Genomic DNA, 24,995 nt, shown 5'->3' with positions numbered 1-24,995 from the left:
GGACACATCTGCAGCACGGGGGATTTCTTGGCAATGTCAGATTCTACTTGACCCCTCTGGCGAGTGGGACTGAAAGAGGTGCTGTGGTTCCTGGTTTGAGACTTTTGTTGCATTCAGCAGACAGAGGAAATGAGGGATGCTGCTGAGAACTGCTGTCATGCACTTTATTGGGCTGTCAGCGCAGCAGCATGGGGGGGTTCAGATGCTGACTGCTGAATGAAAAATCTCTTATGCTCAAGAAAGATGAAGATTTTTATAAAACAACCTTTACTTCATACAAACCATCAGCTGAAAAGTATTCAGGATTATTTCTGTGTGCAGATACTAAGATACATTTGGTCCTGAATAGATCAGACTAGAAGGTAACCACCTATTCCCATGAACCATGCTGATCAAATACCCACTTCTGTTCTGCCATCAAAGCACAGTGCCAGCACTCCAGCACACGGAGCCCTAGTTATCAAAGATGGGAAAGGATGGTGCAAATTATGGAGATTCATGGATTTTATGACAAGTGATGTACACAAGGCTCTGCTCACTGAACAGCCTGCAGCCCTAGTTCAGAGCCTGCAGCAGCAATAGATGGGACTAGATGGGATAGATTCCTCAACAAATGTGCAATTTATTAGCAGACACAGAACCTTTAAAGTATTCCAGACTGAGGCTGGGATACTCTGATGTCAGTGCTTGTGGCACTGCAGGAAGGTGAAATGGTTCTGCCCAGGGCCCAAGGTGTGTGGAGGAGGAAGATCACAGCTCTGCACCTGGGAGGCTCCTGCCCTCAGCCGTGCTCAGCCATGTCCTGAGTACTGACCAGGCTGCACAGGAGGATTCCCCTGTGCTCAGTGTAATATATGATGTGAAATAATTCATGTTCATACAATGTAAATGTGAAATCATTAATGTTCATGTAATATAATGTGAAATAACTCGCATTTGTGATCGATGGTGTAAAATCAGTTGTATTTTAGAAGAAATATGGTAACAGTCATTTGGGCTTGGAAATAAAGAAAAATGATCAGGAATTGTAAATGCCCTTGCTGGAAACTCGGGCAAGGACCACAATTTACAACAGAAAGGAGAGTGGCTCTGAGAAGACATAAGCTCACTCCAAGCCCACTCTGGAGATGGACTTGACAATGAGGCAACAATTAACACTTGATATGGATCTAGCCTCCATCATCCGGGGTGTGCATCCCAATACAGGATTCCCAGAAATAGAATCAAGCATTCATCTCTACTCGGAAATCCAATCAACAATCAACCCACGAAGTGAGGACAAGATTACATGAATATGGAAAAGAAATTGGAAAGACAAAAGAAGTATGAGGCAATGCCCTGTCCAGGCAAGAAACGGTATATAAACTGACCCTGCAGAGACTGGGATTGTGAACAGGGGAGCACTGGTGCGATAGAGGCCGAAGCTAAGTTCACCTAGTGCCGACCCCAGGCTTGACACTGAATTTGTTTGTGGCTTTCCTAAATTCTATTTTGTAAATTATTAATAAAATTCTTTTATTAATTCAACTGGCTACTCATTTATAACATCAGCCATGTCCCTGAGTGCTGACCAGGCTGTACAGGATGATTCCCCTGTGCTCAGTCACTTCTGCCTTGGCTTTGTTCCCCTGGAGCTCATTTTAACAGCCTGTAGCTGGGAGTTTCCAATGTTTATAGCAGCAGCCAGATCCTCCATCTACCTGCAAACCCAGACATTTGCAGAGGAAGGCACATAGATCATCTGATCCTGACAGGGAATGTCTTCTCTCCAGCTTGGCTGTCTTTTGGGAGCCTTTGCTTGTCAGCTCGGTGGGTGAGTCTGGAGCAGGACATACCCCTGGCTGGGACACTGGAGGGACATGGGGTGACTTTCCACTGGTGATGTGTTGACAAGGGCTTGCATGGAAGCATGGGAGAGATTTATGGGGCCAGTTCTGCCAAGCACTTGTGATCCCACAAAAATGTAGGATCGTGTCCCACAGAGCCTGGCAGGATCACACATGTGTTCCCTTCCAATTGTATGTGGTGGGACATTATTCTCTCCCTTGTGACCTAATGGTCAGTGACTTTTATTTCTCAAGCTTGCCTGTTTAATTAAGGAGTTGCTTCTTGCCCACAGTATGGGATGAGCCAGAATGAAAGCAGCATGCTTTGGAGGCTGAAATGAAACCCCAAATGTCAGCTCACCCGCTGAGTGAGCTATTAAAGCTGACTGAAGTGGTTGCATTATGGTGGCCAGGGGTTGCCTTGCAGAATGAGCACTATTGTGGGTGAAAATTACTTTTTTGATTTTTCTCAAGTTGCTTTTTGTTTTTCTCCTAAATAAGCCTTTATGCTTTGTCTAAACAGATGAATTTGATGCTTAATAAAAGTCTAAGCTGTGCTTTGTCCCAGCACTTTCTATGTGGGATGGTCTCAGTAAACACTTTAAATAATAATTGCTAAACTTTCACTAAGGCACTACATGCTGAGGTTACTTAACACCCTGGTATCAGTACAAATTGCCACACTAGAGGTGGCATTTCATGTGGATGGAGGAGCTCTAAAGCAGCTGGCAATCATACCCGAACTTGCTAATCAACACCAAAGAAGTAATAAGTATCTAATTGCATATGTGAAATTCCTTTTAAAGGGAAGATAATCTGCAAGCCTCTGTTGATAGACAGGATGCCCCTCCTGAGCAGCTGCCAGAGGTATCAGTTCCCTTTCTGATCACAGCTTGAGGGTGTTTTGGTGTCCCTTCCCATGGATGATTTCCATCCTGGAGCAGCGCTGCTCTCCACAGCGCTCCCAACGCTGGCCGTGAAATCCTTACAACACAAATTGGACAGCATCTGAGCTGCAGATGTACCACAGTCATGCAAGTAAGCAGGCACGGGCTTGGACAAGGTGTTGGCATTAGACCTTTGGTCTAAAATCATATTTGGTAATAAAAGAGGGTGAGGGGGGAGGAGAGGTAGTGAGTTGGTATGTTTTCCAAGAAGTGAAAATATTACTTTTTGACCTGACTGCAAATTGCTGCAATATAATTATTTTTTCCATGTTGCTAGAAATTCCTGTAGTTTTAACATAGGGATTGGAGGGAGGAAAAGAAATGAGAAGGTTTTTGTTGCTTGAGTCTTCAAGGAAAATAATCTGGTTTTTGTTTCCAGTTACTGATTTTTTTTTAATACAAAACATTTCTTGAAATATATCAGGGAGCTTTGTAGCTCTTCATTGAAAAGTGGGGAAAATATGACAAAAATCAAAAGAGGCAATTTTAGCTATCCATATCAAAACGAGAGGGATTCCCTGACTCTTTGAACAAAACCTGTACCCAGAGGCAAAATGCTGCTGGTGGGGAGGTATTCCCGCAGGAGGAGCAGCCCGCAGGCAGCACCTTGTCCCAGCCCAGGGAGGAACAAGCAGAGAAGGCTTACAGCACCACGAGGCTGCTGAGGTTCTGGAAGGCGAAGTCAGGGATGTGCCAGATCTGGTTGAGGGCCAGGGTCATGGCCTGGAGCGCGGGCAGGTGGTTCAGAGCTCGCACGGGGATCTCCGTCAGGGCGTTATCGTCCAGCCACAGGTGACGCAGGGACAGCAGCCCCTCGAAGCTCCCGTCGGGCACCACGGAGATGAGGTTTGCATCCAGGCGACTGGGTGGGGAAGAGACACGGTGCTGTTACAAATAAAGTTAAATTCTGAGGGTGGCGTTATAAATTGTTAAGCTAATGTGTTGGGATGTGTTGTTGGTTAGGATGATAATAGATGTAATGAGTTATAAAACAGTAAATTACTAAGTTAAATGTGCTAGTGCATGAGTGTGGACAGCCACGGGAGGCAGGTGGGGGAGCGCCTGAAGAACTGACTGGCAGAACTCTCTAGAAGGCAGCCTTGTAGCATGATGATAGCAATTTGAACTACAATTGGACAACAAGCCAGCCAATGAGACCAGAGCATTCCAAAATGATTGCTCAGGGATTCATCTCAGTATGGACCAACCAGCACCCAAGAACAAGAACCAATCAGTGAGAGGATTGAAAAGTGCACCAATCAAACAGCACAAGAGACCTTAAAACCCGCGGGTGCCCAGCACCTGGGTTCCTCAGCAGAACGTTGTTTCCAGAGATGCACGCTGTGTGCACACGCAGTTACAGTTCCTCTGTTTTGCCGAGCAGGCCCCAGGCTCATCCTGGAGCCTCATCCCCAGTTGTTGTTTGGTTTTTAAATAAACAGGCTCAAATTCATCAGCCTTGTGTGAGGTTTTTTTGCCTGTTTTTAACAGTGTGCATCAGTGAGACCCCTGCCCGCGGGGTTACGCGAAGGGAGTGACGCTGAGCTGGCGTGGATCGATGGCCAGGGAGATTGGATTAATTAATAACAATTAACATAAGAAGCTATCTTTGAGGTTCCTGCCTGTGCTGGGAGATGTCTGAGACATCCCTTGTAGAGAATAAATTGTTAGAATTGATACAAAGTTCCAAAAGTTATAAGGTAATTAATTATTTGTTTGTTAAATGTTTCATTGTCCTGTGAATCCCCTTGCTGTCGGGTATTGCCCCTGCTGGTCGCCTCTGCTCCAAGATGGTGAACCACTGGAGACCATGAGGAGGAGGATGAGGTCATAATTTATGCAAATACAGAGACTTCTCTACCATTTAGAGGAAAAAACCCCTGAAACAACGAGCCAACATGCAACCAGAAGACCAAAAGTAACACCCCCAATTTGGGAAGGTGTGGAGCTACCTCCAAACCACAGGTTAGACTTCTTGCCCCTCTCACCCTAACCACAAAAACCCAGGACAAGGTGTGGACCCCAGACTTGGGACCAGAAGAGTGTCTTGTCAGGGACTCTGGTGAGGAAGGAAGAGCCAGATCTGCCAGATGATCTTTGCCAGACAGCAGAGTTGACTTTCTCCTCCTTTGTGACGCCCATGGGAGCAGCAGTGGTGTTGCTCAACTCCTCAAGCCCCCACCCAGGCTGTTTTCAATAAAGGCCATTTTCAAGGAGGTGTCTCCTGGCTGTTCACATCCCTCCTCGATGGTCACTGGGTGCTGGGTGCTGATGGCAGCGTCTGAGGTGCCGTGGTTGGGCTGAGCTTGGCCCCCCAGCCACCCCCGGGACTCGGAGCACCAAAGCTGCATCTGCCAGGGCTGGGCTTGCCATGGGGCTGCCCGAGCAATGCCAGCCCAGGCCGGGCTGCCCCACAGCCCACCCACACCCAGCGTGTGCAGGACAGCCAGAGCCAGGCCACGGCCCCCTTCCAGCAGGAGAGGATCTGTCTGGAATTGGGAAATGTGTCACAGCCCTGCTCGGGCCCTGTGTCTGATCCTACCTGCCAGGGGTACCTGGCAGGAGTCAGACCCTGGGGCAGGAACCGAGCCCATGCTCTTGTATCCACACCTTTGGGCCTTTCCTCCCACGCCATTTGCCAATTGCTTCTTTTTAATCATCATGGAAAGCTTAAGGCAGTTGAATTTGAGGTTTAATTTGGTGAGAAATTTTAATTTTGAACGCTTGTTTTTGTTTCAAAATAGAATGACATGCCAAAAAATATTAAGGTTATTATGGAAAAAAAGTTTAAAACTTAGATTTGGAAATCATCTCTCTAAAGACCTTTTATTGCAGTGATGGTGAGCAGGATATAATGTGTTATCTGCAGATTTTGAAACTAAATTATAAGAGGAAAATACTTCAGATTTGGACGAAATACCAGGAACCAATTATACAAAATTTTCATTTCCATTCACAGCCAACAGACCTTATTTTATTTTTCCAGTCTATCTCAGGCAGAGATCTCTGAATTCAAATTGCAAAGAGGAAGCATTTTGTCTCTTATCAAAGCATGAGAGAAGGAAGTTAACAGAGCTGTCATGGCCCAGCCCTCAAATCAATGACCCTCCAGAAAGGAATGTGGTAAAGAAATTAGTATTCTTGGCTATATAAAGTAATATTTTTGATGAAAGTTGAATGCTGGAGCAAATCCCCAGATGCTGTTTCCCCCCAGGCACAACCCTTCTTCATTTCTTAATTCACAGAACACTGCAATGAACTGCAGGAGGAGGTGACCAAAGGTCCCATCACGAGTGGGAGCAGGGAAGAGGCTGGATGCAAGCCTTCTCTCTGCTAGGGCATATGGGAGGTATTTCCTGGGTGAAATTCCCAGATCATCCTGGGAAACAGTCCTTCCCTACATCACAGAAAGAAGCATTTCCTGCCCTGGCTGGCCTGACCTGGATGGACAAATCTGGAGATTTGTACCTGGTTAAGAAGTTCAGTCAAACCTTCCTGAGATATCCTTCTGAAAAATGTCCTTTAAATGCAGAGTACAAGCTCTGGTTCAGCATCACCTTAGACTGGAATGATAACCCAGGGTGGGTTAAATCCCTATCCCATTACTCCCATTTTGGAACATTAATGTATTAACCTCAGAGGGTGCTGAGGCCCTGGCACAGGGTGCCCAGAGAAGCTGTGGCTGCTCCTGGATCCCTGGCAGTGTCCAAGGCCAGGCTGGACAGGGCTTGGACCAACCTGGGCTAGTGGAAGTTGCCCCCCATGGCAGGGGGTGGAACAGGATGGTCTTTGAGGTCCTTTCCAGTCCAAACCATTCTGTGATTCTGTGACTCTGTGAATCTATTTTCCCAAATTTCAATACTCTTGCATTGCTGAAAAGGGCCATTTTCTGGTGCAAGACTGTTCAGTTGAGAGGAACACAAAAACACATCACACCCCAAGCTCTATTCCCACAGGTTTTGTGTCTTTGTTCAGAGGGACGACACAAGACAATGGATTTTGGTTTTTCCTGTTGAGAGAGTGGGCATTGCAAGTTCTGCCCCGATGTACTTACTGCCCCCTCAAACTACCAGCAACTCACAGAATAACATCATTCATCTTCTCCAGACAACAACTCCAAAGAATAAAGATGAGAAAAGCAAACCCTGCAGCAGCTCAGGGTAAGGCTAAGGATTCTATTTGAAAATTTTGTCAAAATATTTTGGGACAAAAAGAACTTTTTGAGCAAAATTAAAACTTCTGCACAAAATGTTAACCTTTGCTTATTTTTTTTTCCATTTCTTCTTCAGCATAAGAATTTTGTTAGGTTTTGGCATCATAAACTGTTAAAATAAAATAATAAAAAAAGCAACACTGCTTACTTTTCCCAGAGATATTCTTTCATCCAAATCCCTATAAGTTTACTGAAAATTGTTTTAAAGTGAATGCTCAGTTTCAAGTTTAATTAATTAAAGAACAGACAATGAAAATGCCCATGAGAATAGGTATGATTTCTCAAACCAAACTGAGCTTTCAGAAACGGAGATGCTAAAGCAGAGCTGAGGGCTGGTACAGCAGGCTGAGCTGGGGCAGGAACAGGACAAGGCAGTGAGGTGGAGCCCATGGGTGTCCAGCTTTCCTCCCACTTTGCTCTGAACTCCTGGGTAAAGCCTCAGATGTGATCCACAAGGTTTCAGTGTGATGGTGTCCCAGGAGCTGGGGACACCATTAATGCTGCTGGATTTGCTCCGTGGTTCTTTAGCAGCTCAGGAAAGGCCCTTTTATCCCTAGGGATGCCCGCAGGTATGAGAAGTGCAGCACGGGTGGAGGTTTTGGAGGCACTGGGACACCAGCCTGCCTTTGTGGATCCCTGTGGAGAGTACACGGGCAGGACCTTGGACCCATCCAAGGAGTTTGTTCACATTCCTGGATGTTTTCTGGCTGCAGCCTCATGTGTCCACAGCTCTGTATTTCACACCAGTGCGAGGTCCCCTCTGCAGGACTCAGATGAGCCCCAGCTCTGCTGCTCCTCAGCTCTGCAGCCTGGCAAGGTGTGAATGTGTGGCAGCTGTCCATGAGACACTCTCTGGGGTCACATTCTGAGGAGGTGTTGGGAAGCCCCAGCCATGCAATTACTCTCAGTCTGCTCCAGAGTGTGCAGAGCAGAGCTCAGGCAGATTCCTCAGTGGAGCAAAAGGGAGACTCTGCTGGTTCCAAAGAGCTGGACCTGAGCAGCCTGCTCAGACCACAGCACAGCAAGATGCACTATCTGGAGTGAAATTAGTTAAAATTAGGAACAAGAAAGTGCCCAGGTGAAGGCATTTCATGTGCAGCACAATGGGCTGGACTCCTTCTGAGCCTCTGCAACACTGATGAGGGGATGGGGAGCATGGGCTCAGTGACAGCTGCATTCCTGGCACCAAGGGATGGTTAATTTTTCCTCAGGGAGCTGCTGGCACTTTCTGGAATAGATGTGCATTCTTTCTAATAAAAGCTGTGCATGTGGGGATTGCTAATTGCTATGGCTTTCAGACAGCTCTCTACTCTCTTCTGGAAGCAGAAAAGCTGAAGTTCTTGGCACAGAGTTGTTAGTAATTATATCAATTATACTAAACAAAAACCAACCCAACAGTTCTCTCCTTTCTTCAGTGTGTGACTCTGGCTCCCTAAGTGTTTTGTGTTATGATTTATACCTGAGGTAATTGGGCTGATTAGTGGGTAAATGAGACAGCACAGGCCAGGGCTGGCTCCTCACCTTCCACAGAGATGTTTTAATCTTTATTTCACCAAGTCACTCAGTTGGTTTTCCTTGTAGCTTTAACCCTTTGCTTGCTTCCAGAGGAAGATGCCTCCTCCATGGAGCTGCTGGATGGCTCTGGGGAGGGACTTATCCCACATCTGCTGTCAAGCTGTGCTGTGGGTCTGGGGAGAGGATCACACACAGTGACTCCAGATGTCAGCATGGACAAGATTTCCAAGTGACTTCACGGGCTCAAGCAAGGCTCTGCAGAGCTTTGGGCTGTCTGTTGCAAGCAGAAGGAGGTGATTTTAAGTGGGACATTCAAGAACAGCTTATGAAAACCAGCCACTGCTGAAAGTCTCAGCTTCTGGCTTTAGAGCTGCATCTGCTGCTGAGTGTTACAGGGTGTTTATATGACTTCAACATGACACTGACTCAAAACTCCTAAAAGTGCCTGCAGTCACCTCAGACTTTACTCCATTTCCCCTTCTAGGGGCTACAGGGGTAGTCAGAGAGGGAGCTGCCTGGAAGAACACCCAAAGCCCACTGGTCTGAGGCATCTTTTCCCCTGGGTAGATGTTCATATCTGTGCAGAGCCATGGTGAGAGGAGCGGGTCAGCACCAAATGTGAGTGTGCCTGAGCTTGCCAGTTGCTTCCTTTGCTGCTGCTGTGGAGTGGCAGCTCTGGGGAGGCAGAAGGATGTGTGTGGGATGGGAAAGGGAAGTTTTTCCTTGGGCAGGAAATTTTAAGGTTGGCTTCATATGGAGATCCAGGGCTAAGGGCCTAACATGCCTTGGAAGAGCCCCTTCATTGCTTTGAATGTTGTCTGTGTTTGATAAATGCTTGAGGAGAAACCAACTGCCATCTTGCCAGTCCAGAGAGGATGGTGGGATCAGGAACACTTCTAGAAGGAACCAGGCATAGGGAAGTCCTTTTCTAAGGAGAAAAAGTAAGAGTGGGAGATTCCTCCTTTCCAATGAGCAGAAGACAAGCCAGTGCCACCAGTGCAGCCCCTGGGGAGGTCTGGCCAGGGATGGGGTACGTGCAGCTGTCAGTGCAGTGAGTGTGCTGTGAGGTTTGTGTTCATCCTGAGCTAAGGTCTGAGACCTTGCATTTTCTGTGTCACAGACACAGCAGTTTCTAAGAACTGTCTTTCCCCAATAAATGCTTCCAGAGTGTTTCAGACGATGTACAAGCGTGTTTCTGAGCTGTTGGTAACATAACTGGCAGAATAACCAGAATAACTAGGGGATAACCAGAACCAGTCTCCCTGTTCCCTAACAGATGTGGTGCAAATCTCAGCCTATGACTGGCAGAAGCAAATTTCCCTGTATTCTACCATTTTCTTCTGGCTGTGAAGCATTTACAGGGGGAGCTGCAACCTGGAAACCAACAGAAGTGCTCAATACCATGCTGTCAGGAGATATCCCAAATTTTGCTGCTGTTTTTTTCCTTCCTCACACACATCAGAGCCAGTAAGAGCTGCCTGTCTGCATGTCTTAGCCCACTCGTGTGCAGTAACTGCCCTGCAGCACAGACTGGGGTGTTCCTCACAGCCCACTCACCACAGGGCACTGGGACCTCAAACTGCAGCCCACCCTCACAGGATTTTTGCAACATATTGGGCTTTTGCCCCTGTTGATAAAGCTGGAGGAGACTTGCCTCTGAAGATCATAGGCAGCACTGAGTGATGCAGGGCTGGGCTGTTCTCTCTCCAGACCAGGGAGCTCCTCTGTGGTTCTCTGTCCACAGCAGAACACAGGACATAAAGGAAGGACACTCTGGAGGGAGAGCTGTGGCCACTGAAGGTGCTGGCTGCCCACCCCTCCCACCACACCCCTGAGACACGAGAGAGGAGCTGCTGTCTCCCTGGCCCCAGTGTACATGTGTGTCAGCTGAACAGGGCTGAGCTCACCAGAAATGTCTAATTGGTGCCTTCAGGCAATCGTGTCTCTCTTCCTGTCTGAGTTTATCTTGAAAGGCTCGATTGAGTTACCTTCTCTCCCATAACAGGATCTGAGTTCCTTGTAGTAACATAAGAAGGAGATGATGTCACTGCAGCTCAACTTCTCTGATAACTTACTAATGACTGGGGCCAACATCTCAGCTTCTTTCTCAGGCAAAGCTCCCAGACTGAGTAAGTACCTGGCTGGTGAGCTCCTGGGGATCTGCTGTGCAAGGAGCTGAGGCACGGTGTGGGAGGACAGCTCCAGGGTCACCCTGCTCAGGGCTGCTCTGTCCCCCACTGCCACACTGCCCTGCAAACCAGCTCCACACGTACTGCTCTTTGTGCCTTGCTCAGCACTTGCTGGGGCCTGACACACAGACGCAGGAGGGTCTGGGGCCCTGAGCCTGCCCAAAAGAGCCCAGGGGAGGAGCAGGGTTCTTCTATCAGCTGGTACCAGCTGGGACAGGACAAAGGCAGGGACTGCAGTACTCCACTGGAAAGGGAAAAACTGGGTTAAACTTTGTCTGCCTGCTGTGTCTTTGCTGCCATAATGTATTGTAGATTCAGTGGGAGGATGGAGCTGTTGGAGTGGTCCCAGGGGAGCAATGCTGAGGGCTGGAGCCCTTCTGCTGTGGAAACGGCCTGAGGGAGCTGGGGCTGCTCAGCCTGGGGAAGAGAAGGCTCTGGGGAAATCTCAGAGCTCCTTCTTTGCCTAAAGGGGGCCCATAGGAAAGATGGGGACAGAGTTTGTAGTAGGATCTGTAGCAGTAGGACAAGGGGTGATGGTTGTAAACTCAAAGAGGGGAGGTTCAGAGTAGATATAAAGAAGAAATTTTTACAGCAAGATGGTGGAACACTAACACAGGCTGCTCAGAGAAGTGGTGGATGTCCCTTCCCTGGACACATTCAGGGTTGGATGGGGCTCTGAGCAGCCTGGTGTAGTTGAGGATGTCTCTGCTCATTGCAGGGGATTGGACTAGATGATCTTTGAAGGTCTCTTCCAACCCAAAGCACTCTGTGATTCTGTGAATGACACATTCTTGCCTTGTAGGCCAGCTCCTACACCTGGGATCTCTGCTGTGCCACAGAAAGGCTCACAGCCCTCAAGCAAGACTCACAAGTGCTGCTTGGCTCCATTTCCAGCTGGAAACTTGTGAAAACCATCCCAGGCAGTGAATGGAAGTCCAAGACACAAACATGTTTGCAGTTGGCGGTGGAACAGGACCCGGTGAGAAAGTTTGCAGGGCTCTATTTAGACTGAAATGAGTCTTCTTCACTCCTGACTCAATGGGGCATGTTTCTGTGGGAAGCTCTCCATGAGGGATGCTCAGGAAATGAAATCAGAGCAATACCTAGACTCCACACAAAGTGCCTTTGGTGTAGACAAGAGGGCTTTGTTATCCCCAGTTGCAAACACCTCCAAAACCCCTCAGGTCAGAACGGTACAAGAAGGATTGCCAAAATCTCTGTGCAGCCATGGAAACTGCTGAAAGCTGGGCAGCTGTGCCAGCTCCCCAGCCAGCCTCTCCCTGGGCCCTGGCATTGCCCCCTTGGCCATGGTGCCAGGCTCAGGGAGATGGAGAAGGAGCAGGAAGCAGCTGGAGGCTGAGCAGAGGGGCTCAAAGGCTCACTGGGCAGTGGGGCCTGCACATTTGCTGGGAAACAGGGTGTTTGTGAAGCATGAGGCAGCTGGGAAAGAGGAAGGAGAGCAGCCCTGGGGACAGAAGGAACAGGACATGCTGTGCTCTGGGGAGAGGGGCTCTGAACACATCTAGGCACACAGGGGTGTGGGTTCAGCTCGGGGCACTCAGCAATGGAACACATGGCCTGTCTGTGAGGGTTCACAGGAGCCCATGGAGCTGCTCTGAGGTCCGGAGCCTCTCTGCTCTGCAGCCAGGCTGGGAGAGCTGGGAGTGTTCAGTCTGGAGAAGGGAAGGCTCCAGAGAGACCTCACAGCCCCTGCCAGTGCCTAAAGGGGCTCCAGGAGAGCTGAAGAGGGAATGGGGATGAGCATGGTGTGACAGGACAAGAGGGGAATGGCTTGCCACTGCCAGAGGGCAGGGTTAGATGAGATATTGGGAGGGAATTGTTGGCTGTGAGGGAGGTGGCCCTGGCACAGGGTGCCCAGAGCAGCTGTGGCTGCCCCTGGATCCCTGGAAGTGTCCAAGGCCAGGCTGGACAGGGTTTGGAGCAGCCTGGGTTGGTGGAAGTTGTCCCTGCCCATGGCAGGGGTGGAACGAGTTGAGCCTTAAGGTTTCTTTCCACATAAACCATTCCAGGATTCCATGATTGTATGAGAGGTGTTGCCAGTTTAAATATGTCCATTCCTTGCTGGTCTCCCTATCTCCAGCTCACCTGAAGCTCCTCTGTGGTTCATCAGGAGTCAGCTTATACACCAGTCCTTGAACCTGGGCACTGACATGTCTGTTGTACAAAACAACTGCTGTCTGTCATCTCTACTGAGTCATCACCAGGGACACACAGCATGCCCTGGGGGCTCGTGTGGGTGAGGGAGTGAGTTAAGGCTCCTGAGATTATATGGGTTACACCATGACAAAGGTTAATGGAAACACACTGGAACTTACTTGATGACTTTATGAGGCAGGAGTGTGTATGTGAGCTGTGATTATTGTTTCTTCAGTGCTCACAGTGTGTCCAGGACACACACTGAGGGCAGCCAAGGCAGCACGTGCCTCTTCCTGAAAGCTCTTACAGCCTGAGGTGGGAAGTGACAGTGTGATGCCTTGAGAGGCTGCCTAGAGCAGAGGCTGGACAATGATAAAGGAATAAAGTAGGTGTTTATTAAAGGCCTTCAAAGGATACCCCTTGGACAGTACAAGAACCTGGCCATGGCTCTACCCAAGATGGACCCAGGATGGATGCAAGATGGACAGCTGGTCACGATTTTTCACACTTTTATAAGTTTTGGTCCCTTTCCATATTGGGGTTAATTGTCCAATTACAGCTCCAGGTTATGCGGTCCCATCCTCCCAGATTGCTCTCCTCAGTTCCCTGCTGTTTGTACTTTTTGGGCCTGAAGCTGCAATGGTGTCCTTGGTTCTGGGGCTGGGAAAGGATTGTTTTTGTCCAAATACACTGTGAAGAGAACTTGCTAACACTTTATATGAAATTCAGAGTTATATACTAATGCAGTACAGTGATCCCTTAAGTTTGAGCTTTCATGTTTTTCAGACTCTGTGCTGCCCAGGGTGCAGTTCTGACCCTCACATTCAGGGTCACTCAGCTCTCTTCACAGAGCAGAGAGACAAAAATCCTTTTCCTGTTGGAGACCAAGGACAACTTTCAGCCCAAAAGCACAAACAAGGGTGGCTGAAGGGAGAACAAGAAGGATGGGACCTCACAACCTGGAGCTGTAATTGGACAATTAAACCCCAATATGCAAATGGACCAAAACTTATAAAAGTGTGAGGCCTTGTGACTGGTTGTCCATGTTGTGACCATTCTAAGTCCACCTTGGGTGTAGCCCTGGTCAGGCTCTTGTCCTGCCCAAGGTGTATCCTAAAGGCCTTTCAATAAATCCCTACTTTATTCTCTAGCTCTGTCCAGTCTCTGTTTCAGGTCAGCCTTCCCAAGGCATCAACAGAATCTAGAAAATATGCAAGCTAAAATTTAAGGTATCAAGTGTGTTTGAGAGGGGTATGAAGGTGGAGTCAGGTTTCAGTGTTTGTCGGAGTCTCTTCTGAGGGACCTCTGCTTATTGAAAGGTTCTGGTATCAGTGCAGTGTGGGCAGAGAAAGGTGGAAATAATCTGGGGAGTTATGTGACCACCAGTGGCCCTGCTGGGTTGCCACAATACAGAGAAGTTTGGAGGTGACTGCAGCACCTCGTGGGCAGAGCCAGGCAGGTATGGGCACTGCCCAGTTGCTGGATAAGCACAGCTCCAAACACCCAGCCATGCTGTAGCCTCTGCACTGGCAGCACACGTGGGAATTCTGGGGGTGCTGGGGCGTGCCAAGGGAGTCCCTCACCATCAGCCCCTTCCAAGAGTTGCCAACCACCAGCTCAGTGAATGGGAAAATCAGAAAGTGAAGTCTCAGGAGAGAAGCTGACATCATGGACATGCTGGCCCAACTCCAGGTCACTGGGACATGAATGACCTACTGTCTGCACATTCCAGGAAAGGATTTCAAAAAGAGGAAGCTGCTGCTTTTTACATATTGTGAGCACAGATGAGGCATTTGATGTGGTTGGGGCAATTTCTCTGTCTTCTATCTACATACACCATCCTTGGAGGAGATACCAATTCTTGCAGACACTTATTTTTCTGTATTATTTTCCAGTTGTTGGCTGAAGCTTGCTAAAGTTTTAGCCGTTGGCCTGGAAAACCACACAACACTCTTGCCTTCCTGGGAGATGAATCCTGGGATCCTTCACAGCATTGACACTTACAAGCATGAGATACATGGGCATTGCCTTTACATAAACTTCATAGCAACTCATTGCTGAAGAACAGCAAGTAATGAATGAAAAACAAATGCAGCAAGGATTTGTTATGACACTGCTAAAGTGAACTGCTCCTTGTGTGTGGTCATTAAATCTTTCTCTCAAAAATGCCATTGAGACTATTGTACTGGGATAACCACATTGCATTTCATGGCTTTTTACTGCTAAGCAGAAAAGACTCTAATGTGACCAGTGGAGTTCCTCCTACTGACAGGAAAAAAATCCATGTACACACTAGCCATGCCTCCTTTCTGACTTGCTCCTAAAACAGTGGTTGCAAATTCAAATCCCTCCAGCTCTGGAGTGTAGAGAAATTCCTCCCTGGTTGGAGGGTAAGCTGCTCCTTGCATTTGTATTTGTGGGCAAGACAATCTCCTCTGACAGATTTCCCTGAGGGCTACACAAATGTTTGCTGGGTCATGTGCAGGGGGATGTGGGGAGCAGAGATGCTCAGCTCTGCTTTGGTACTCCTGCTCTGATGGGGGGTGCCAGCTTGGGGTGCTGATTTTGCTGGATAAAAGTGAGGGGTGGGGACAGGGACATTTTTCTTTTGCCTTCCAAGTGTAGGAAAACCACATCTCACCCAGTTTTAGTCACACAGAACTTGAAGGGTCTTTCTGTAGCCAGAAGGGAAAACCAGATTCCTCCAGAGAGTGATTCATCCCCCAGAGAGGGCTCAGAGATAACAGAGATGATTCACCCTCTGCAGATGCTGAGCATTTTCCATTGCTGCTGGGGTGAGGTAATTTCTAGACAGCCACGGTCAGAGGAGACAAATCCACCTGGTCTGCCTGAGGGAGACGTGGGCACAGCAGGAGCTTACCCAAAGTGAAGGAAGGTTGTGTAGTGAGGCCATGGTGGTGACTCAGAACAATTTGATCTCTTTCTTGGCAGTATTTGAGGATCCTCCACCATGAGGGAAGGATCCAGCACCCCAGTCACAGCACAAAGACACCAGTCCCCTGGTCTCCAACTACAAACCCAGCCCAGGCTTCTCTGTAGCTGTGCCAAACCCCACCGTGGCTGATGCCCCTGCTGTCACCTGTGGGCTGCAGGGAAGCTGCTTCTTGGGTCCTAGCAAGAGCACAGTGACCAAGACACAGATTCTGCCTCAGTAAAAGACAGTGACTTCTGCCAAGTGGATTTACCAGTGGCTTTTGAAAAGACATTATTGCTCTTCATTGCAGTAAAAATGGTTTTCAGAGGCACAGGGGAGCACACTCTGAACAGCATGGGCACAAGAGCTGAATGGCAAAGGAAGCTGCTGGAATAGGAAATAAGGTCCAGCCAGGCACTTTGTTTCCCAGCCAGGGATACTCTTGAACCCAGACCTGGAATTTAGATCAAGCCCATATGAACAGAGGAACAAATCCAAAATCTGAATGTTGAACTGTATTTTTATTCTAATGAACCTTTTTCTCCTGAAATGTGGTCTGATCTTGCTAAGCTATTGTTGCCAGTCCTGGTGGCAAACACAGATCTTCAGTGGCAGCTCAGGCTGGGTGGAGGGAAGAGCTGGGGCATGGCAGGTTGGATGACAGCCCATGGTACACAGACCAAGAAAAATCTTATCTATTAGAAGTCTGTGCCAAAAAGCAGTAATTCCTCTGAGTTTGGTTTATCATTGATGAACCAAATTATGACAAGTGGCCTCAGGAGAAGACATCAGTCCCTTCCAGGGACATCAGCCCACCTGAATCAAAATTGTGTCATCTCTTCCCCACTGGCTCAACTACACAAGCCCCCAGGGGCCACTGGGCCATTTCCAGGTGACTCCCAGACTGTCCAAGCTGTACCTGGGAGGAAGGACCATGGCAGTGCAGTCAGAGAGGCTCCTGCTCCCATACAGCCACGAGGAACACCAGCAGCAGCCAAGCTTCAGCAAAGACTCACCACACCATGGCTACATCAGTGCCTGAAAAAGAACTTCAGTGCATCCAGATGTGTGGAACATCTGCCTGCAGCATTCACTTCAATGTAGTAAATGTCTGCTCTTGGACCCTCCCAGACTATCTCCTTTGTAGAAATACTATTAAAGCCCGAAGAGCCAAAATGGAGATAAGACTTCTGAAAACAGGAGTGGGGACAGGGACAAAACTCCACTGACTCAGTTTGCTGCTGTCCAGAGCTGGCTGCTGGGAAGAGGGGCCTTGGGGAAAAGGGGATTTTAGAGATGGGACAGGAAGGTTTTGAGCAGCCTGTGACCTCTCATGTGGAAGGACAGGGTGCTGCTGACACTGTGATACCCATCCTGGGCTCCTTTTCCTGCTGCAGGAATGCTTTCTGCTGCAGACGTGTCCATAGAGGGGAAATCCAAGGTCCTGTGTGCTCAGCAGCAGCAATCACCAGGGAAACATTTGCAGCCACTTTGCTTCAGTCCATCTTCATATGCTCCATCAGAGCTACCTCACTGCTCTTCCCTGAGCTCCTTTTCCTTGTGCTCCAGACTCTGTAGCCAATAAATCAGAGCTGAGGTGCTCTTGCCACAAGACAGCTCCTATGCCAACAGACTGTGAGGCACTGCTATGCTGTACTGACTTTATACCTGTTTTTTGATAGCTTTTATCCTCTAAACAACCAATGGAAACAACACCTTCCTAAAACCCCACAGCATCACGTCTGATTTAGAGAGAAGAATATTGCTGTGAACAGCAAACTGTCAAATCTCAGACAGATCAAAGAAGTGAAATGAGGAATGAACTGACTGAGCTCTTCAGGCCATGTTGATTCCAAAGGAATTTTTTTCTTCCTTCTGTCATAAGAATTTATATGCTTGTGAGAATCTGATCTGATGGGAAGAGCCTTCCTCCTTTGTCTACATCAAAGTCCACATGTTCTCAAATTGCTGTAAGTCATTTTTTGCATTTTAATCACTGGCCATATGTATGAAAAGAATTACCTGCCTTAAGGGACAGAGGAGGAAGCAGCATTTATTGCATATCCACAGGAGTCCAAATGGTGGCAAACTAATGGGATGGAGGAAGTGGATTGTTTTAGTTAGAGGTAAAATTAATCTGTTCATAGGGAGTTACATGTCAGGCTGATTTAGCACTTATTGATTATGGATCAAGTACAGCTGGAATGAAATCAGAATATAATGGGAAATTACACCTTTAGCAAACAGGAAAATGATTTCAGTATTTTTAAGAACAACATCTATGGCACAGTTTCTCCTCCAGTTTGCATCCCCTCAGGTTGTGAAGGCTGGATGAGCAGAGCACAGCACTGCTGTCACACAAGGATCAGAAATCAGAAGGTGCATTGGTGGGGATGGTGCTGCTGGGACCGGAGTGCTCCTCAGGGACACCGTGGCTGATTCCAGCTGGGAACAGCAGGTTTGGGGAAGAGTGGCAGGAGAACTCTGCAAATATTCCAGAGGCATGCAAGACTGTGATGGAGAAAGGGGAACTAAAATGAGAGCAAGGAGAGGATGGCAGGGAATGGGGCCTGTCGGGCTGTTGCATACTGGTACTGACAGTGGCTACCTCTGCACTGGGGGCATTGGCCACAGGGTAGCAGAGTGTGGTTGGCTGTAGGGACTGACACGTGCTGGCACGGAGGGAAGCAGTTGCTTTTCTGCACGCAGGAGGAGTTGCTGAGAGACAGAAAATGGATGGAGACACAGTCACAGGTTGTTTTCCTGGATGCCATCAAGCCCAACAGCAAGAGAGTCAATCCTTATCTTGGATACAGAGCTAGGGACTGACCCACAAGGCTTGCACCCAAGTGTTTGCCAGCAGAATGGACCACCTTGCCAGGAACATGAGAGAAAACCCAAAGGGCAGTGTGGAAAGGGGAGCTCAATCTCATGGTGGAGGATCTTGAGGCTTTAACTCTTCTGCCTGGCACTAAATCCTCCCTTCCCCCACCAGGCTGATGTAGTCAACACTCACCCTGAAGAGCCACACACATGCTAAGCACCTTCCCAAAATGCTGATCTGCAAGAAACTCCCCCCAAAAAGCTTTCCATAGGCATTTGAAAAAGTAAAACCAGGAGTTTATCTTGATCTCTTAATCCACCAGGTTTCTTTTCTCTCTGCTTTCTCTACCTCGACAAGCTTGGTAATTATAATTTATAGCACCTGCTCACTTTGAAATACCTTGGACTCTTTCTGCCTGGCAGAGGAACAGACACAGTGCCCATCTGCTTTAGGTAAGTGCTCACAAACCACAAAGTCGTTAATTAGACTGACACACGACTCTTCCAGCATGCACATGGTGTGTTGTTACTGCACCTACAAACCACCAGCAGCCAGACACTCTGCCAGGGGATCACAACTGGATCCCAGCATTACGTAAGGCCCTAGCAACCCTGGCAGGGCTCAGAGCATTGCCATCAGGGGTGCGTGTTCCTTCTAATCCTCCCCAGCGGGCTTCCCAACATGCTTCCCAGATAAATCAAGCCTGCTGGGAAGCAGCTCCCTCATACTTGGTAAGAGGCTCAGCCTCCACAGCCTGGACTTTTCTTTTGAAATCCAAATTCCTCTTTGTGTTCATCTAGAGAAATCTGCCAAGGTCTCCTTCCTGACAGCTGGGGCTCCAGACAGTGATGCCTCCACATCCTGTAGCTGACAGGGAGCAGGGCAGGTCTGGTTCTGCTCTGGGCATGGCTGCAGCTTTGGAGGAGCTGCTGAGGGGTTTTTGCAAGCACAGGAGTGTCTGATGTGGATGGGGCTCTCTGGGTGGTTTGACACTTGCCTCCTCGGGCTGGCTGACATCCACGGGCATGGTGAACTATGGACACCTCTGGCTGGGCAGAGCCAAACCCTCTGAGGAGGGATGGTGCTGAGCACAGGAGGCCCCTGGTGACCAGTGCTTGGTGATACCCCGTGATCCAACCCAGAGCAGCCAAGCTTTGGGTCAGCACACAGCGTGATGGGCAGTGGCATCCTAGACCTGCAAATGCCCTTTTGGCACAGAGTTATGTGGGGTGAATGGAAACCTCCTCCTGGCTGGTATTCACAGCACCTGTGTGAGAGTTTGCAGCAGGAAGCCCTCTTACTGTGTTTGAGATGTTATTTGCCAGAACTCAGGACTGCTTCTTCTTTGGTTAGGAAAGATATCTGAGGATCACACAGGGCAGTGGGAATATCCAGGAGAATGAATCCAAAGGGGAACACTCTGGCTCTTCCATCTCACTTGCCTGAACCATTTTTTTTCTGGCTCGCTGTCTGTCCAGTGAAGGATCTTCAGTAACTTGGGCTGAACCAGGGAGCCAGTGTGCCTCATCTAGAGTAGTTAAAATCAGTGTTCTCCCAGTGCTGGTTCCACAGTATGTCTTTTGTCGGGGACACCACACCTGCCATGAAAAATTCTGTACACCTGAAGTTCATGGGTTGGCAGCTTTCAGAAAGCTCCTTACCTGAAGGCAGGTCCCCATTAGAAGAGGGGAAAGGCCCACAGAGCAGATCAGTGTAAGCTGGTCTTTGTGACACCTGTGTTTCTCCATTTTATCTGGTCTTTTAGAGACAGGTGTGAGCAGGACCCAGGCACAGAGAGCTCCTGCTCTTGGTACAGAGGGCAGGCTGGAGCCCTGTGTTCAGGCTGCCACAAAGCCAGAGGGTGGAAGGCGGGGGGGTGCATGTGCAAGGCAAGAGGGGTCCAGGCTTTCCTGGGCACTCTGGAGTGGAGAGTTCATGCTCTGACTGTGCCCCTGACCCTGATCATTCTCCACAGGGCACTCCTACCTCAGTATGCATCAGCACCTGGTAAAAAGGAGGAATGGCTTTCCTTCTTCCCTCTGAGTGACAGCATTTATTGAATTTTCTTCCTGCCTGGCCTCCCCTCTCCCAAGCAGGTATGTATGACACAGCCCCTGTGTCAGGGGCTCCCAACCTCCCTGCAGACTTGCAGCTGGTTCCTCATCGCAGCGCATGCACCGTGCAGAGCCTGAGCAGCTCTGCCTGCACTGTCCAGCACTCTCAGCCAGCACACAGAGGGACTTCAGCACAGCCCTGGAGACTCCTCCTGCCTGGGAGCCAAGCTTGGACTCCAGCAGTGCTGCAAAGGGACCCTGCAGTTCAGTTCCAAGGGCCACCAAAATTGGGTGACGTGTCCTGTCTCATCCTCTCTAAATGCCCAGAAGCCAAGACAGCTGCCATATCTGGAGACAACTGCAGTTCATTGACATAGTTTTTTGCTACATTTCAAATCTAACTTTGTGCTGTGCAGGCAGTGAATGCCAGCCTCTCTGTCCCACAGTGGCTAGAACATCCCTTCCTGTCCCATTTGTCTGTTCACCTCATCTCTTGAACTGATTGGCAAGTTTTTCTGATAAAATTGAAAACAATTGTTCTCAGTCTTTACTTAGTTTTGCTGCTTCTGTTATAAACTTGAGAAAAGACTTGTGCATTGAGAAGTCTTCCTTGCCTCTCCTGGATCAGTTGGTCCCTAAGGGATACACACTTTCCCTTCAAACCCTGCCTGAATCCCAGAACCACAAACATGGACACCAAATGTAAACACCTGAAAGAGCAAGAAAATACCCAACACACAATCCCTTTCTGTCTGGTACTGGTTCCACCCCTCTCCTGTTGGCTCCCATTTTCACCCCCTTCCCAGCTGTCCTGCTTGCTTAGGATGTGTTGCCAACATGCAAAGAGAGAGTAAATATTTCACCAAGTGCCATACAAGTCTGGTAACTCATGGACTGTCATGATGTGCCATAAAGCCACTTCCCCTTCTGAATGGAAAACAGGAGTCTCTGAGCAGCACAAATACACTGGGGCTCAGATGGCCTGACTGGTAATTCTTGAAAACTACTGTGGGTGACCTGAAGGTGTTCCAGGCTGGTGAATTTTTTGGCAATGGATACACAGGAGTCTCATAAACTTGTGGAAAATGACTCAGATATTTGAAAAAGAGGGGAAAAAAATCACTCTAATGCAGACCTGCATGGAGTCCCTTGGTCTGAGTTGCCGCATTTGGAGGAGCCATGGCAGCACCACCAGAAACCAAGCAGAGCATCTCAACCCTGTGTTCCCCTTCAGACACAGGGCTGTGCCACTCCTGTTGGGTGGAGAGCATCTCTGAACATGAGCTGGAAGGAGAACTGCATGACTCTGCCAGCACTGGCTGCTCCCACAGGGGAGCACACAGGATGAGACCCAGGATGTTTCCAGGTTGTGCTTGCCCCAGTGTGAGGCACAGCAGTGGTACCACCTTGTAGCACCCTGTGTGTGCTCAGAAATGTTCCCATCCACCTGGGGCAGGGCTGTGCCTTGCAGCCTTGCAGCCTTGCAGCCTTGCACCTGGGCTGTGTCACCAGATGTGGTTCTTGGGACTCTGGGGTCCAAGGGTCTCTGCTGTGCAGCTTCTGTGGGAAGAGGAGGAAGTTGCTCTCTACAGCTGCCTGAAAGGAGGTGGGGTCAGGTGGGGGTCAGGCTCTTTTCCATATCTCAAGTGATAGGACAAGAGGAAATGGCCCTAAACTGCTCCACGGGAGATTCAGATTAGACATTAGAAATTATTTTTTCACTGAAAGAGTGGTCAGACATTGGGATAAGCTGCCCAGGGAGGTGGTGGGGTCACTGTCTCTGGAGGTGTTCAAGAGGTGTCTGGACGTGGCACTCAGGGATGTGCTCGGGGAGTCAATAGGTTGGTGCTGGGCTCATGGCTGGATTAGGTGATCTTGAAGATCTCTTCCAGCCTGGATGTTCCTGTGATTATAGGAAAGTGCAAATCATCTTCTTTATCTGCACATGCCCTCCACCCTTTAAAGAAGTCAGGGTTGAGACAGAAAAAGAGTTTGGTGTGGTCCCAATGTGAGGCAGAGCTGCCTTGTGCCTGTCCCTTGGATAAAAACCATCCTGTGGGATACCCATGCTGGAGAGGAGTTCCCTGCTGTCCTCTCCATGCTGAGGGCAGGTTTCACTGCAGCCTGGGGGTGATCTGTGCTCAGGATCCTTCTGAGAAGCACTTTTTGCCCTTCCTTTGACCATCTCAGTCAGGGAAGAGTTCTCCATTGCATGGAACACTCCTGAAACTTTTGCTTCCAGAAGAGACTGCCCCCCAGCTGGTGGAAGAGTTGGGCCAGCCTCAGGGGCACACATGGAAAAGTGACAGCTGGGGACCTGGCTGATCTCCTACAGCTTTACCCTGAACTCTTGGAAGCACAGAGAGAACAGGATGGGTGAGGTGGGTTCCCTGATGTTAGACAGACACAAGTACTCATGTTTTGCTGCTTGCTTTTTGCTACAGAAATCTTCTCCTGGAGCTCTTCATCTTACTGGCACAGGTTGCCCAGAGTAGCTGTGGCTACCCCTGGATCCCTGGAAGTGTCCAAGGCCAGGCTGGAAAGGGCTTGGAGCACCCTGGAAGGTGCTAATGGTAGGGGGCTGGAATGAGATGAGCTTTAAGGTCCCAACAGATCTGCTACAGGGGATTGTGCTGTTCCCAATAAACATCTCTTAATTTTTTGCATGCTCTGCCAGTTCTCAAATGGGCCTCTCAAAAAGGGTGTTAATCAGTCATCTGTGTAAATCTGACAGGACAAGAGGAAATGGCCTCAGGCTGTGCCAGAGGAGGTTCAGGTTGGACATCACGAAGAATTTCTTACTGAGAGGGTTGTTAGGTGCTGGAAGGGGCTTCTGTCTTGGGTTGAAAAATGTAACCAAAAATGTGTATTCTGTTTTCATCTGCTGAAGTCGGTTGGGAGATATTGTTCTTTATCTCTTGTAACTCTAGGGGCGGAAAGAGGGCAGATGCATTCTGTTAATGGGACACCTGATAACACCAGATAAGGCAGGGCCTCCTTATCTCCTCCTCCACCCATCCTCCTCCAAGGGTATCACCTGTGAATGGGCCATTGAAGGCCTCTCCCAGGACTGATAACATCACCTCATCCCATTGGGAGATGCTCCACCCAGCGGGAGGAGCCAAAGCCTTTCCACCAGCATAAAACTGCAATCCCAAACACCAATTTAGCTGGTTTTCCACTGAATCCTTGGAGGAAGACCAGACTCATCTCACCAGCACTGGACCCTTTTTTCTGCAGGATCATTTCTACTTCACAGAACAACATCTGTCACTCCAGGAGGATTTATTTGAACTGCTTCCAACACCCTGACAACAGGGTGTTAGGTCGTATCTCTGACTCTGTCAGGGTTTTCTAGGACTTTTGTTTGTTTGTGGTTTCTATTTTATTTGTACTACTGCATTTGTATTTTTAATATTCCTAGTAAAGAACTGTTATTCCTATTCCCATACTTTTGCCTGAAAGCTCCTAATTGCAAAATTGTAATAATTTGGAGGGAGGGGCTTTTTACATTCTCCATTCCAAGGGAAACTCCAGTTTTTCCCTGACAGATAACTGTCTTTCCAAACCAAGACAGCTTCCCAGAGGGGTAGTGGAGTCCCCATCTCTGGAAGTGTCCAAGGAATGACTAGATGTGGCACTCAGTGCTCTGGGCTGGGTGACAAGGAGGGGATTGGGCACAGGTTGGACTCGATGATCTTGGAGGTCTTTTCCAACAGTAATGCTTCTGTGATTCTGTGCTCTGATTCTAAAGAAGCCCTGGGCACTCTGTGAGCATGAGAACATGTATTGAGTCTCGCTTCCCATGCAAAGTTTATTTTCCCAGCAGGAGGTTTCCTTTGAACTCACTTGCTCCTGCTGTGCCTGGTCGCTGGTGAATGTGCCACGGGCCTGGCTGGGGCAGCTGGGAGCACTGAATGGGTCAATCCTGCAGGTCAGAAGGTGCTGGCACCTTTCTCATCCTGAACTCAGGTCTTGTTGAGGGTTTTTTTTTTTTAAGATAGAGGCAAGAGTGCAAGGTGACAGTCTCAGTCCCTCCTGTGCTCAGTTTATGTCTGGGACAGGATCCTGAGCCTCAGAGGAGGAGCTGGGGAAAGAACAGAAGATGCAGCTCTGTTACAGGGAAATGGGGTCAGGTATCATAAATGGGTGATGAGGAGTGAAGGAGCCCAGAGGGACCAGGCATGGGTGCTTGTGCCCTGCTGGGGAGAAAGAGCTGGCTGAACTGCAGGCCTCAGGGGCTGAGGGCAGCTCTGAGAGGGCAATAGCAGCCCAGGCAGGTTGGTTCACAGGAACAAGGCTGCTCAGGAAAGGCAGGAGGTCCCTGCTCAGTCA

The 24,995-nt window shown here is 48.8% G+C and overlaps 1 protein-coding gene across 1 annotated transcript in view; it reads right to left on the bottom strand.

The window, feature by feature from the left end:
- LGR6 (leucine rich repeat containing G protein-coupled receptor 6) overlaps positions 1-24,995 on the bottom strand; it is a 154,084-nt gene that overhangs the window by 48,247 nt on the left and 80,842 nt on the right. Inside the window, exon 5 of the mRNA XM_063418666.1 lies at positions 3,420-3,635. Within this exon, the coding sequence (XP_063274736.1) occupies positions 3,420-3,635 (216 nt within the window). The remainder of the gene's footprint in view (positions 1-3,419; positions 3,636-24,995) is intronic.

Source organism: Prinia subflava, chromosome 23, assembly GCF_021018805.1.
Source record: "Prinia subflava isolate CZ2003 ecotype Zambia chromosome 23, Cam_Psub_1.2, whole genome shotgun sequence".
Lineage (NCBI taxonomy): Eukaryota > Metazoa > Chordata > Aves > Passeriformes > Cisticolidae > Prinia > Prinia subflava.
This window is presented reverse-complemented; position numbering and strand designations above follow the sequence as displayed.